Here is a 13,991-nt window from a genome sequence, read left to right on the forward strand (position 1 = left end):
GTGTCACGCTCATGCTGCGCGTGTGTGTCACGCTCATGCTGCGCGTGTGTGTCACGCTCATGCTGCGCGTGTGTGTCACGCTCATGCTGCGCGTGTGTGTCACGCTCATGCTGCGCACGTGTCACGCTCATGCTGCACGTGTGTGTCACGCTCATGCTGCGCGTGTGTGTCACGCTCATGCTGCGCGCGTGTGTTACGCTCATGCTGCGCGTGTGTTACGCTCATGCTGCGCGTGTGTGTCACGCTCATGCTGCGCGTGTGTCACGCTCATGCTGCGCGTGTCACGCTCATGCTGCGCGCGCGTGTCACGCTCATGCTGCGCGTGTGCGTCACGCTCATGCTGCGCGTGTGTGTGGCTGAATTCATGCTGTACAATACATTGCTTCGTGTTCATGCAGGCTACGAAAACGCGCCTCTGTATTCAGAACAGGAAGTTCAGAATGTTGTGTTCTTCACGTAGAGGATATTATGATATGATATTAGCAGGAGATCCAGCTTTTGCAATCATGCAGTAAAACGTTCAGAATTATGTGGTCTGTAGTAGCTTCAGAATCAGGCATTCTTTATAAGGCTCAGAATAACGTGTCTGTATATAGGAGGTTCAGAATTGTGTGGCCGAAATAAGATCTAGAATTATTTTTTCATTTTGCACGCGATTCGCCGACTCAACGGGTATGGCAAAATAGAATTGGGTAAATTTCTCCCGATGTTGAATAAGTAGGTGTTCACGCACCGAACTCAATACATCCAGACGCAAACTAATCCGGAAAAATTCAACTGCAACGATGCATCATTCGAAAACCTGGTGCCGATCACAGCTTTAAATTATACCTTTGGAAAGGAAGCAATATTTCGGAGAAAGCTATGTAAGAAACCTCCCTAAGACGAGCCTAATGTAGAATTCACAGAATGGAAGGCAATAATAGTTGCTAAAGATACGCTAATCACTTGACGTAAAACCACCAATTAAATTTTTATCAAAATGTAAGCTAATGAGCGAAAGTGAAGACATTAGTGACAATCACTCAGCGTTTCTATCACTAGGAAAGTATTTCAGCTCGTGCTGATATTCACTGCATGGACATTTTGTGCAGGAAATGCTTACTTTATCAAGGCGTAATTGAAACATGCACTAAAATTATTTGTTGACGTCATGATACATTGACGGCCTGCAGTTATCCTCCGGTTTACAATGACTGGTGAAGTACCTATGGATAGAGCGGGTTTGTCGTGATGCAGAATTGCGGTTGGGCCAACCACAGTAACGCGATTTCGTTTTATACATAATTACCCGTAGAATTATCAAAATTTGAATGAATTATCTTGAATTTTACGCAAAACGGTGCAAGTTGTGAGCGTGCCGGCTGATTACTGTACCGCGAATCGCTTTCATTCAGACCACAGCGGGTGATGCGGAGCAGCTGTGCGGTAACTAACTTTCCCTTGCGATCAAGCCTGACAACGCGCTACAAGCCAACGATTATAGAGAATAATTCCACTGGTTAATGATTTTATTATTAAGTAAAAACGTTTGGTTAAATCGTACAAGTTATAATGAGCAGTCCCTACAGATACAGGAGTCACGTAATATTCAGTTGACTTCACCATCATACTCTAATTTAAAATTAAGTCTAATCGGATTGGGAAATCATCAATTTATTAATAAGAATACTAAGACGTAGCAATGAAATAGTCAGATATTTTCCGCATTAGACTTTGTAACGGTAAACTGTTTTGTTTGAATGGCCAAGGCACAGGATTGGAGCTTGCATCGTTTGCATAAAAACAGCGTGAGCGGAATACGCACCGTAACAGGCAGTAACGCAAGGATAACGCAAAGCAGTAAAATGCGTATGAAGATAACGTAAGTGGTGGTTGCAGAGTGGTCTAACGTCGAGCAGAATAACGTAGTCTTAGATAACGTTCAACAGGATACCGCGCACCAGTACCAAATTTAGCGAGGTATAACAAGAATCAAGATACTATGGAGAAGTACGAAGCGTTGCAAGACGACGAATAGATAATATACAAGAAAACATTTTAGTATAGCGACATGCGAGAGGACATACAGCAGAATAAAAAAAATTAAGGTGGAGCTGGACGAGGTGGAGTTTTATTTAATGATTTATTTATGGAATAGGATGACGAGTAGCATGTAGGATAACATGCAGCAATCAATACTCATGCATGTTCTGCCCATCCAACTGCATGATTCATCCCACGGATTTTTTTTTGTTAAAAAATTGATCTTCGGGAAGCTTGGCGCACACGATAAATCCCGGCAGCCGTGAACACCTCCAGGCATCCAACTCCTGCTTTATTACCTCCATCTACGATCTCAACACATATCGTTATTTATTAACATAAGATCATTCATTCACTCGTTCAATGATTCGACAACGGCAGGTAAAAGCACACCTGAGGAAAGAGATAAATGAATATGACAAACACGCGTGACGATATGTCGGTGCCGTACGTGAAGTGAACAGCACTAACTCCTCTCAGATACTGCAATGTCAATTTCGCGCATGCGGCTTTCAACTCAGTTACGCACTGTAGACTGTATACATAGCGGCAAACGTTGCAGTAGAGAAATTGATAAATCAAAGCAAAGTAACGGCAAAAATAAAATCTCATTATTGTTCTTATCAATCAAGATTTTTACGTATTCCCAACGCAACCACAGAAGAAGAATCTTAGGTTTGCATTCGGAATGAAGCTTATGACTATACATTTCAAAATCATGCACGCTAAAAAAGTTCATCAGATTTGTTGGAGGAAGAGACAACATTAGGAGCTGCATGTATAAATAACGGCAGCGAGTCGAGTAACGTTGCAAGGTTAACAAGAAGTGATATCGTCTCCTCCTCCGCACCTCCTACGACTGCCTTGTCGTCACGATTATTTTGAGTTGGCCTAAGCCTTCAGCCCAAGCTTCTCTAAGTAAGAAACTCAAGAAAACTCGTACATTTATGTGGCCGGCTACATTACTCATGTGGCCGAATACATTATTCATGTGGCCGACGGCATTATTTGTGGCTGACTGCATTATTTATGTGGCCGACTACATCATTCATGAAGCCGACGGCATTATTTGTGGCTGACTATATTATAAATATTGCCGACTACATTATTATTATTTCCGACTACATTATTTATATGGCCGACTACATTATTTATTTTGCCGACTACATTATTTAAGTGACAGACTACATTATTTATGTGATCGACTACATGATGTGGCCTTCAAATCCAAGACCGTAAGGCGGCAGTACTAGGACCGCGAGACACATAACCAAAAAAACACAATCAAATACATATATAGCGACTGTGTCGATGATCGTACTCATAAGCACCATATTCATGAGAACAAATAGCTCCCCTATTGGCCGAAAATGATTCATAATTTTTATCACGAAAAGGACTTCGACGAACTGCAGTCATACGGACATGGAAGAGATGTCAACACTAACCGTGCCCTCACGTGTATATTACTAGTGACCAAGACTAGCCGTGCCCTCACGTGTGCATTACTAGTGACCAAGACTAACCGTGCCCTCACATGTATATTACTAGTGACCAAGACTAGCCGTGCCCTCACGTGTGCATTACTAGTGACCAAGACTAACCGTGCCCTCACGCGTGCATTACTAGTGACCAAGACTAGCCGTGCCCTCACGCGTGCATTACTAGTGACCAAGACTAACCGTGCCCTCACGCGTGCATTACTAGTGACCAAGACTAACCGTGCCCTCACGTGTACATTACTAGTGACCAAGACTAACCGTGCCCTCATGCACGCGTGCATTATAGTTTTTGTGTTCTTTGAACCATTTGAGGACGAATGCAAAGTCTCGGTAAAAAATTCAAGACAGTAAATGTCAACAAATGAACATAAAAAATAGCTCAAATAGACGACTGCAGATAGCGCCGATTTTTCTTCGATTCAACAATGAACATCTGCTTAAGCCAAGATATATTGTCAATCCAAAAAACAACAAAACACATAGCTTTAACTTTTATCAGCGATCCAACGATGAGTCAACGCGATACTGAACATGAAGGCTCACATTTTTAATTAACTTCAGAAATGACAAATGAGCTCTGAATCCCTAAACGAAAACTAAAACTATGTATGAAGAAATGCTCATATATGTTTCAGCATTAGTTTTCTAGCAGCAGGGTCTACCATCGCTCAAAATCACACAGCGAGGAGCTTCGAAATTTTAAGACAATAACAATAAACCTGCGGGAGCTATTTTATCATGGAGTAACATGAATGTAGAATCATATTTCATTCGAAGAGAGCCAAGAAATGTCAAGTAGACAATGTGTATAAAATAGAGAAATAAGAACTATCGGCAGATTCAACTAAATTAGTTCATCTTACGTTATTATCACAACCATGACTTGTCTATGAATCGCAAACAGAAATATCACACAAAACTCCACTCAATACACCCACCAATGTGACTTCAAGTTTTTCCAACAGGCCAGGTAATGGGGCTAAAGGCGCAGTTAAATAAAGCATGGATTGGTCGGAAAAAACAGCGGCATCAGCCATGAACTCGGCCATCCGAGCACCAGGGTCAGCCGTTGCTTCATGTCTGGCGAGTCCATATAAGGTAGCAATGGAGCTTCTCACCACCAAACACGACCACAGAAGCGATATGCCATTAGACGTCCTATAAATCAGCCCTGGGTCGAGTTGGCAGATGTGGATCAATTCATTTGTGACTGGATCTGTACGTGGTTATTTGTGGAAATGCTTAATGAAAGTGGAGTAACGAAATGTTAGAAGTAATGATGGAGCATGTCTGTGAGACTTTGAATTACGAAGTAGCGATAAATTTATGATGATGAATTACAATTTGTATTCAATATATTCTTATACAGATAAATCAAAATTGAATAACAGAGTTCACGATTTGCGGATGGAAATCATGATCAGCTTATTGATGAGGTTAAAGTGGAGGGCTGGCAAAGATTTTGACTTCATTATTACACCGTCGTGACGACACGATTAGGTCCGAGACTAACCTGCAGAAATATCATTACATTCAGTTTAAACCTGTTTTTTTTTTTTTTGTTGTTTCCCGTAAGTTCTGAAGGCTTCCATAAAGAGAGACAAGTTGATTATTTTGAGGTGCACGATTCTAACTCAGGTTATATGAGAATAATTGACAATAAAAAAACCTGATTTCAATAGTAAACCAAAACAGGAATTGTCAACTCACGCTAACCAGTAACAAAACTATTCCAGGTCATCAAAAATACACAGCTCTCTAAAGAAAACATAATATGTACTTTAGGCCTCAAAAATGGGGTAAACGAGAAGGATTTAAAACAACGCTCCAGTTTGAGCGCATCGAACGTCCTTCATTGGCTGCTCCTGCTGTGCGCGGCTTAGGATGAAGACCCTGACCGCACCTGCAGCACGCAGCGCCTGCAGCAACTGCAGAGAATCTGCTGCACCACACACAGCATCTGCAGCACGCAGCGCCTGCAGCAACTGCAGAGAATATGCTGCACCACACACAGCATCTGCAGCACGCAGCGCCTGCAGCAACTGCAGAGAATATGCTGCACCACACACAGCATCTGCAGCACGCAGCGCCTGCAGCAACTGCAGAGAATATGCTGCACCACACACAGCATCTGCAGCACGCAGCGCCTGCAGCAACTGCAGAGAATCTGCTGCACCACACACGGCATCTGCAGCACGCAGCGCCTGCAGAGAATCTGCTGCACCACACACAGCATCTGCTGCACGCAGCGCCTGCAGCAACTGCAGAGAATCTGCTGCACCACACACGGCATCTGCAGCACGCAGCGCCTGCAGAGAATCTGCTGCACCACACACAGCATCTGCAGCACGCAGCGCCTGCAGCAGCGCAGGAATTTGCATTACCACAAATGACATATTTAACTCACGGCCTATATATAACCACACAAGACATCTGCTCCACAACACTTCACATCTGCTGCACCATATATGACATTTTTTCCACAGCATCTGCACTGCACACAGCATGCGTAACAAACTGCGGCGACGTTTCATTTAATTTCTAAAAAACTTATTTCTGTGGTATAAATTGCACCATTAATCACTAGCTTTCACAATCGTGCTCATCGGTCTCGTTTTAAATTAACTTTGCGTGCTGTAGATTCTACTATGACGTTTTGCAATCGCACGTTAACTGCCTTTATACAGTAATTAGTAACGTATCCAATGACGAGAGTTGTCAGTGACAAACGAGACGAAAAGATGATGAAATGTTTACACTTTTAATGACAAGATTAATTGTACTAATTGTGTTGTATTATTTGCCAAATGCATGCTCAGTTATCCTGCATACAACAACAACATAGTAGAAAGATCATAGAAATGTGTATCCATGGCACAAGTCATTGTGCAGGAGAATACAAGCGAGATGCTGGCTAAACCTGCTGAAAATTAGAGTTATATAACCGTAGGCCGTCGTCAGACGTATATAACTGTATTGGATTCCTGGCAGGGTTGATGTCCTTATAGGTGCTTACGAGTTCAGTCAAGCGTAAGCCATTTAAAGGTAACCAGCACTCATTACCTTCATGACCGTAACTGTCATCATACAATGCAACGTACAAATATCGTACCAAGAAAATTGTGCATACCATAGCTATAATAATGAAAAACTATCAGGAACGAAAAATGTCGGTTGCGAAGCGTAAAAATACAACGAACCACATCCAACAGTCACAAAGATAATCAATTAAAAGTTTATTCAGGTTTATAAATACATTTATTTTGTCCATTGCATCTGTCATGCGACTGCCAAAGCTCAAACACGACGTACGTGCAGTGCGGATTAACTAAGACTTCTCCGATCAGTTGCACTCGCTCGTCATGCACAAACATATCGTCTCGAGTCTCAAAGCCAGGAGATGTGCTATGATTACAAAATTTTTCTTTTATCTTTCATCTGTTTACGTGGAGCATTTTTCAAATGAAAAACTGCTTGACTTCATTCATCTCTCTTAGTACAATTAAATGCAAAGAAAATCAGTTCGATGTCAGGGGCTTCATTTAAAGGGTTATTAGATATTTTTATGGGTTGTTGGACATTTTATTTTTCCAACGTGATTAGGTAATCCAGCTTTCCAGTTGCTGAAACAATACTCAATACTCAAAGGCTCTATAAATATAGACGTGGGACTTCATTAAAAGTAATAACTGCAAAAATATTAATTTTGCCTTATCAGAGGGATGCTATGTGATACAATAATGATAAATTGATATCTTTAAATCTTGAGAGCATGAATTTCTTTCCTTATCATTCTTGTTTAAGCCATCGCTTTCATGCAGCATTCATGTTACCGCAGTGCATTTATTAACGTGCAAAACATACCAGCTGAATAGCAGCACGGCGGCATGCCATTCAGTACTACGGCTTCAAAAGATTGTGCTTTGACACCTCGCAAGCCAGCAAGCTACGGAATGCTACAGTTACTCTAAAGAACACGTACGAGCTGCAGGCGTTCAGAGCTCCGCGTTACAGTTAAGCAACACGCGTATTATATGACACACATTCCGCACTTTAAACGCTGTCCGCAAAACCAGACGACAGATGCGCTCTAGTCAACGGAAGTTGAAATTAAAAAATTAGCGGCAGTAGACCGCAACATCCTACGTCAACACACCTATGGAAATCAGACGAGTGTTTAATGCAGCAAAAAGAATTTCTGCAATCCGTATGAATACGTCCCGTGACCAAAGGACAATTTATCAACCGGAGTGGGGTAGTTAGTGTACATCACTGCATGGTAGAGGCACAATTAAGGCTGTGTTGCCCCACCAAAAGCTAGCTCTATTTTTCATAATGGTGTGGATGGAGACACATATATTCCAGCTCATTACTTCTAAAATTGGAAAAAAACTAAATTTCTTACGAGGCTGAGAGATTAGTGGAAAATAAATCTTAATTTATTAAATATAATAAATAACCTTCAGCGTCTAGAGCATGAATTTTCCCACTATATTTAAAAGAATTATACTCTTAATTTATCACTAATTTTAACTAATTATTCAATTAATCATCAACTCCAATGCAGGTGTTCATGGGTAAGCTCATAATTGAAGGCCGGCCTTCACCGCACGAGTTAGGCCATTTTCTATTATAATATCACACAGCCAGCTTGTTGCGTTAATTACACCACTAATTAGTTGGCGGTAATTCTCATTTAACTGTACTACAGGTGCAAGGCTGTGAGAGCCCATAATATCAACTGCCTTCTTTTGGTCATGGAGATTTCACGCGCGTTTCGGTATTCATTAGATGGAAGAACAAAAAATGCTTTTATTTGCAAATAAATAGAATTCACAATTCAATTTGACGTCTGATGTATCACAAATTTTGGCATTGATCATTTACAAATTTGTTTATCACAAATGATGAAGGCTGTAAGGATCAAAGTCAAGTGTTTCTGAGGAGTGAGACGAGTAATTAGATTGCTCAAAAAAAAGTTATTCCAAACTAACAAATAATCATAAAAATAATAATCAATAATCATAAAAATTGCGTCCATCTGCAGCAATGTGAATGCATCATATTTAAACTTGAAGACTGCTTCGTAGACCATCAACTTAAAATCATCCTTCTCATTTACATGACATTACTTCGGTTCAAAAAACGTCTATTATATTATAAATACAACGTTTTCTTCTATTAGAATAGAATAGGATAGAATAGAAGTGTCGGCGTTGAAGAAATAGGCCCATGGCCTATTTCTTCAATAGGCCTATTTCTTCTCACTATCACTTTCATTTGCGTGTGCAAGTAGCAAGAAACCATCAGTAATAGACTACCCCTACGTGTGTATATATAAATCTGCTTGAAATAATTGGTAACTAGGAAGAGAGTGTCGTGTGTGAGAGAGCGTGTCACCCACGCGTGTCCCTGTCCCACTTCAACACGCACGCCACTCACGCCCTGCACGAGGGGCCGAGTGAGCCAAGCTCTGGTGGTCGAGGGACAAACCTAGGCCGTTCCCTTCCTTTCATCGAGCTGGCCTTACATACTGAATTAAAGTTCTCATTCTGAATGTTCGCACTAAATTTCCTAATTCAATACAGAAAGAAGTTTTGATTAGAAGTTTTTGAAGTTTTGTTCAAAAGAAGTTTTGATTTTAAAATCTTAGCCAAAACCAAAAGAAGTCTGCGGTACGCACGCATGTAAGAACCGAGTGAGGACAGATTAAATGCTGCAATCAGCAAGTTAATGCCGCTCACGCACGAAGGTTATTCATGTATTGAGTTCCATGCTGCATTTAAAATAACATGGCCGTTTATCTGAGTCAAAATCATACAGTGCATAGGTACTAGTTTTCAATTATAAAAAACGACAAATTTCCAGTAATAGACCGAACAATTTTTATATTTTTAGACACTTGCGTAAATGTTTTGTTGAAAATATAAATACATCAAGAATCCACCTTGGAATCGAAGGCATTTCAAAAATTGTCTCGCTTCTGTGATGCGCATAACCCGTATGGGGGCTTACATAGCAATTGAAGACATGTAATCTTTTGCTATGGTAATCGTGGTAAAATTAAATTCGCCACAAAGCCAGAGCATACGCAACAGTAACTGATAGTGAAGTACGAAACTAAACGAATTTGGCATGGACATTAGTTTCGTTCGTCACAGTGAAATGTTCAAAAGTCACAGTATAAATATTTGCTGCGTTCATAGCTGCCTTATTCTCGCGTCAACAGCCCCAACAAATTTCTTAGCTCTGTGGAGAAGACAAAGAAACACCTCGTCCGGTAAACATATACGTACATAGTTTCACGTTGCATCCGTACATGCGCGTATCCTTCACAACCTCGGAAGTGGTTCAAGGAACTACTGACGGTCACGCCAGACCTTAAATGATCTTGTGTGGAGTAGAAGCAGCGCCAACAGTGTCACGCTCAGGGCGATGTGGGATGAACAAAGATCGCGGTGTGTCACTTCGTAAAATAGTGACAGGTTAACGCGTTCAGTATGATAATATTGAACGTTTCTATTTGAACATCAGTGAGAATAATTTATAAGAATTTATAGAAGTTATTCTTTACGTATGAGGTTCTCTCCCTTTTAGATTTTAGTTTCCATCCACCTTGAGACACAACGAAGAAGATATTTTGATGAAATTTATCATTATGGATGAAAAAGTACATCAATCTTGCATGACATCTTAAAATTGTTATAAACATTAATCAATCATTTTTTAGAATAATAAGGAGACGAGAAGCAAATTTCTACATTCCAATGATGGTTTTAATCTATAATTAATACCCGATAGAATGGACCCAAAGCAAATTTCAGTCCATTGCTAATGCAATGCCACGTTATCACGACGCATCAAGATATGCTTAACATTCATATAAGAATTTCATGATTCTAAGTACGCTTGGAAATCTAACAACCTTCTTTGAAGTTATATATATTCCATACAAAACATCACAGAACGATGCAAAATATTCCACGAAATCAGCGAGTTGACTTCGCGCTTCTTTCTCCTCTCGTGAGGCAATAAAGTGTTATCTGATCCCTTAATCTCAAACGATCACACGATTAAAGATTTTCTATGCGGTTCAGCGGAAACGTTCAATACAACCCATCATTACATCTGCAGAGCTTAATTATATCACCGCCAACTCGAAGGAAACTCCACCCGAACCTGCCTGGAGCCTTTAAATACATTGACACTAGATCGCGCTCCACCAACGCATGTCTCCATAAAACGATCCTCGGTTCAATGTCCTGATCTGGCAGCTCGAGCAGTCAGCCAACCAGCCAGCCAGTCGGGCGACGCAAGCGTCTAGCGTTAGTTAGCACTTTGGCCAGGTTCAACTGGTACGGATTATACAATATATTACATAGGTATATAATAATATAAGAATTCATGCACTTCTGCCTAACCATACTAATATATAATAATATAAATAAATTTAGATTTTGTGCTGAACAATAGCTTGATTTATTTGGATCTTGCGCATTCATGATAGTATTTTCTAATTCATTTTATATATTATGCCTCCAGCTATCTCGCATTTGCACTTAGACCGGGATCAACTAGTACAAATTGATGGGATATATTTCAGAATACATAATAATTTTTTGTATGATGCTTTCAAATAGATAATATAATCTGTTAGAATATGTACATATAATAATTTTTACCACGTTTTTCTTATTTTCGTTTCGTGTCTGTCTGTCTGTCATCAAAAATTCAAAACTTAATTTAGAGCACTTCTGAAGATCCTAGAAACTTGAAATTTGGCATGCATGCTTATGCTGCCTAACAATTCAAGATTTGATCATCAGAAGTAATAATTAAAAAAAATTTTTAATTAAAAAAATAAAAAAACCTAAAAATTCATGGTTGGGAATCCAGTTTTTTGTCGAACATCCAGAGTTGCCAACCCTGGAAAATGATTTTAATTGCTAAAATTGCTAAACTAAAAAGTAGAAAATAAATAAATATACAAAAAAAAACATTTTTAAAAACCATGTTTTTCTGGTGGTTACAAAACTAAAAACAATGAAATAAAACAAAAAAAAAACTTTGAAAAACCATGTTTTCTTAACGGACAAAAAAGAAAAACATTAACACTTACATAAAATTACATAACATTCTACATAATTTTAATGTTATCTAAGAGTTAATGTTTTTTCTTTTTTGTCCGTTAAGAAAACGTGGTTTTTAAAAGTTTTTTTTATTTGTTTTTTCATACTATGTTTTCATTCTAACTACATAATATGAATAAATAATTTTTTGCTATTTCAGCTTCCTCACTTTTGCTAGGTCAAAATAGTTAAAAACTTCCGTATTCCTGACATTAAAATAATTTTGAACTTCAATAAATGATTGAATAGGTACAGCATCAAAAAGCATATCATGCGCTAATTTTGCGTTAATCTCAAACAATTCCATCCAAAACTTCATAAAAACTAAACGTAGTACGTTACGAATTGAATACTAAAATTCCAATTCTGTTAAGAATTAAACTCCCAACGAAGAAAGCTGTGTAAATAAAGTTCAATTTTAGTATTATTGAAACTACTAAGGCGGTTTGCAAATATTTGACCGCAACTACTACAGAATCCCATTGAGCATTAAAATTTCAGGATTCTTTTGAATTATTCAAACTTACCGCTATGTAGTCAAAGCTTTTTAGTTCTATAACCAAAAAGTAAAATCACACAAGCTTTTTGAGGTTTAAGGAGGATAATAAACGTCAAAATTTGCATTCCGCTTCTGAAAACCTTGCAAAGTTTAGAAATAATTATCGAATACGTTATGACTAAAGATCTCAATCGTGAGAGATAATCAGAAGACTCACCGGAAGACGACGGTTGTCTGTTGAGGGGGGAACGATGATGAGAGGAATCCAGGAGCGGAGATGGAGGTGCGTCGTCACTTCCTATACCCGAAGACCTGGCCGAGTCGTCCTCGTGTCTATTGCTGTGGTAGTCACGAGGAGGCAGCAACAATAAAGGACCGGCAGAATTGCCTGCGCCGCCGAGTTTTTCTTTGAGTTCGTTTGCAAGCGAATCGTACAATGCAGCTAGGGAGGCTCCGTTACTTAGGTTAGTGTTGGACGATGGCCCGAAGACTGCAGATGAACGATTCCTAGGCAGCAGACCACGACTCGCTAGTCTGGATTCCAGGGCAGAGAGTTTGGCCTGCTGCTGAGGTTTATTGACCAGTTGCTCGAGGTGGTCGCGCAGAATTGTTGCAGTGTCAGAGGAGTCGCAACGGTAAGCATGCAGATGCACCGGGCACCTTGTGACTGGATTATAAATCAGTAAAACGGCAGTCACTAGATCGTCATTGGGAGGACTTTCCTGTTGAACGTATGTTAAAGCACCAGCTGGAATCAGATGTTTCGCTGCTCGGCCTCCACCATCCAATCCACCAATGCCCAAATTTAAACCATCCTGGAGTAACTGCAATAACTTGATCCCTTTCGATGATACTTGAAGAGTGACCTTCTGTGGTTCCTCTGACCGTTCTCTCCCTAAAAGTTTTCCGAGCACTGATGAAACCACATCACTGCCTCGCAGGCCTCTGCATTCACTCGCGCCGAGAAACCACACGTAATAACTGGCTTTCTTCACTCTGTCGTTAGGCAATGCATTCAAGTGAGGCATGACTGTGCTGCTAATGCAAACAAAGCTCTTCTTCTCAGACTCGCTGCTACCTCGATCGGGTGCAGCAACGCCGATGATACACAATGTTTATTTTGGGTAGCCTATTTTAGAGAGTAACTGACAGACAACAAATTAATTTGTTGAATTCATCTTAATAACCTACACAATGACCTGAAAAGTCGAAAGAGGCAATATACAAGCACAATAATTCACAATTTTTTTGAAAATTCATAATTGCCACGAACATTAGGTATAGCTAGTAAGCACTGTCAAGTAAATTTAATCAGAATTGGTTACAGGGATCATCATTCTTTCCATCGATTACAGGGAGCTTTGCTTGCTTGGAACTATAAATAGCACTCTTTCCAATTCAATACAAGCCAAGTTAAAAAAAAATTAAATAATTGTATTGCAATTAACAAATTACGATAAAATGTATGCGTTCAACACGAAACACTGCCAGGAATAACCGTAAAATAATTAAACAGAAACGGTTTAGCAATTAGAGCCGATAGCTACAATTTTGCGAATAACAAACACCTGGACACATTCACGTTCAGCGATTTCACGACACATTCACGTCATCTTCAAATCGCTGAAGATGACTATATCACAATTGACTTATTTAGCCCTTGTATGCGACGCTTTTCAGGTAGTCAAAGGGTGCTGGCGTGACAATTCAACCTGAAGTAGGAAGTGATCCGGCCCTCATTGAAGTTTCCACTTCAAATGTTGCCTTTGCGTAAGACGAAGACTCGTTTCCAACTGAGACGTCCGATGGCCACTACACTAGACAACATACAACTAG

At 39.9% G+C, this 13,991-nt stretch overlaps 1 protein-coding gene across 1 annotated transcript in view; it reads right to left on the minus strand.

Moving 5' to 3' along the window:
- Positions 1–13,586, minus strand: part of LOC108667307 — a 20,748-nt gene extending 7,162 nt beyond the window's left edge. Inside the window, exon 1 of the mRNA XM_018154323.2 lies at positions 12,373–13,586. Within this exon, the coding sequence (XP_018009812.1) occupies positions 12,373–13,183 (811 nt within the window). The 5' untranslated portion in view covers positions 13,184–13,586. The remainder of the gene's footprint in view (positions 1–12,372) is intronic.
- Between the last annotated feature and the right edge of the window lie 405 nt (positions 13,587–13,991).

This window comes from Hyalella azteca, unplaced genomic scaffold (genome assembly GCF_000764305.2).
Source record: "Hyalella azteca isolate HAZT.00-mixed unplaced genomic scaffold, Hazt_2.0.2 contig17970, whole genome shotgun sequence".
In the NCBI taxonomy this organism is placed as follows: Eukaryota; Metazoa; Arthropoda; class Malacostraca; order Amphipoda; family Hyalellidae; genus Hyalella; species Hyalella azteca.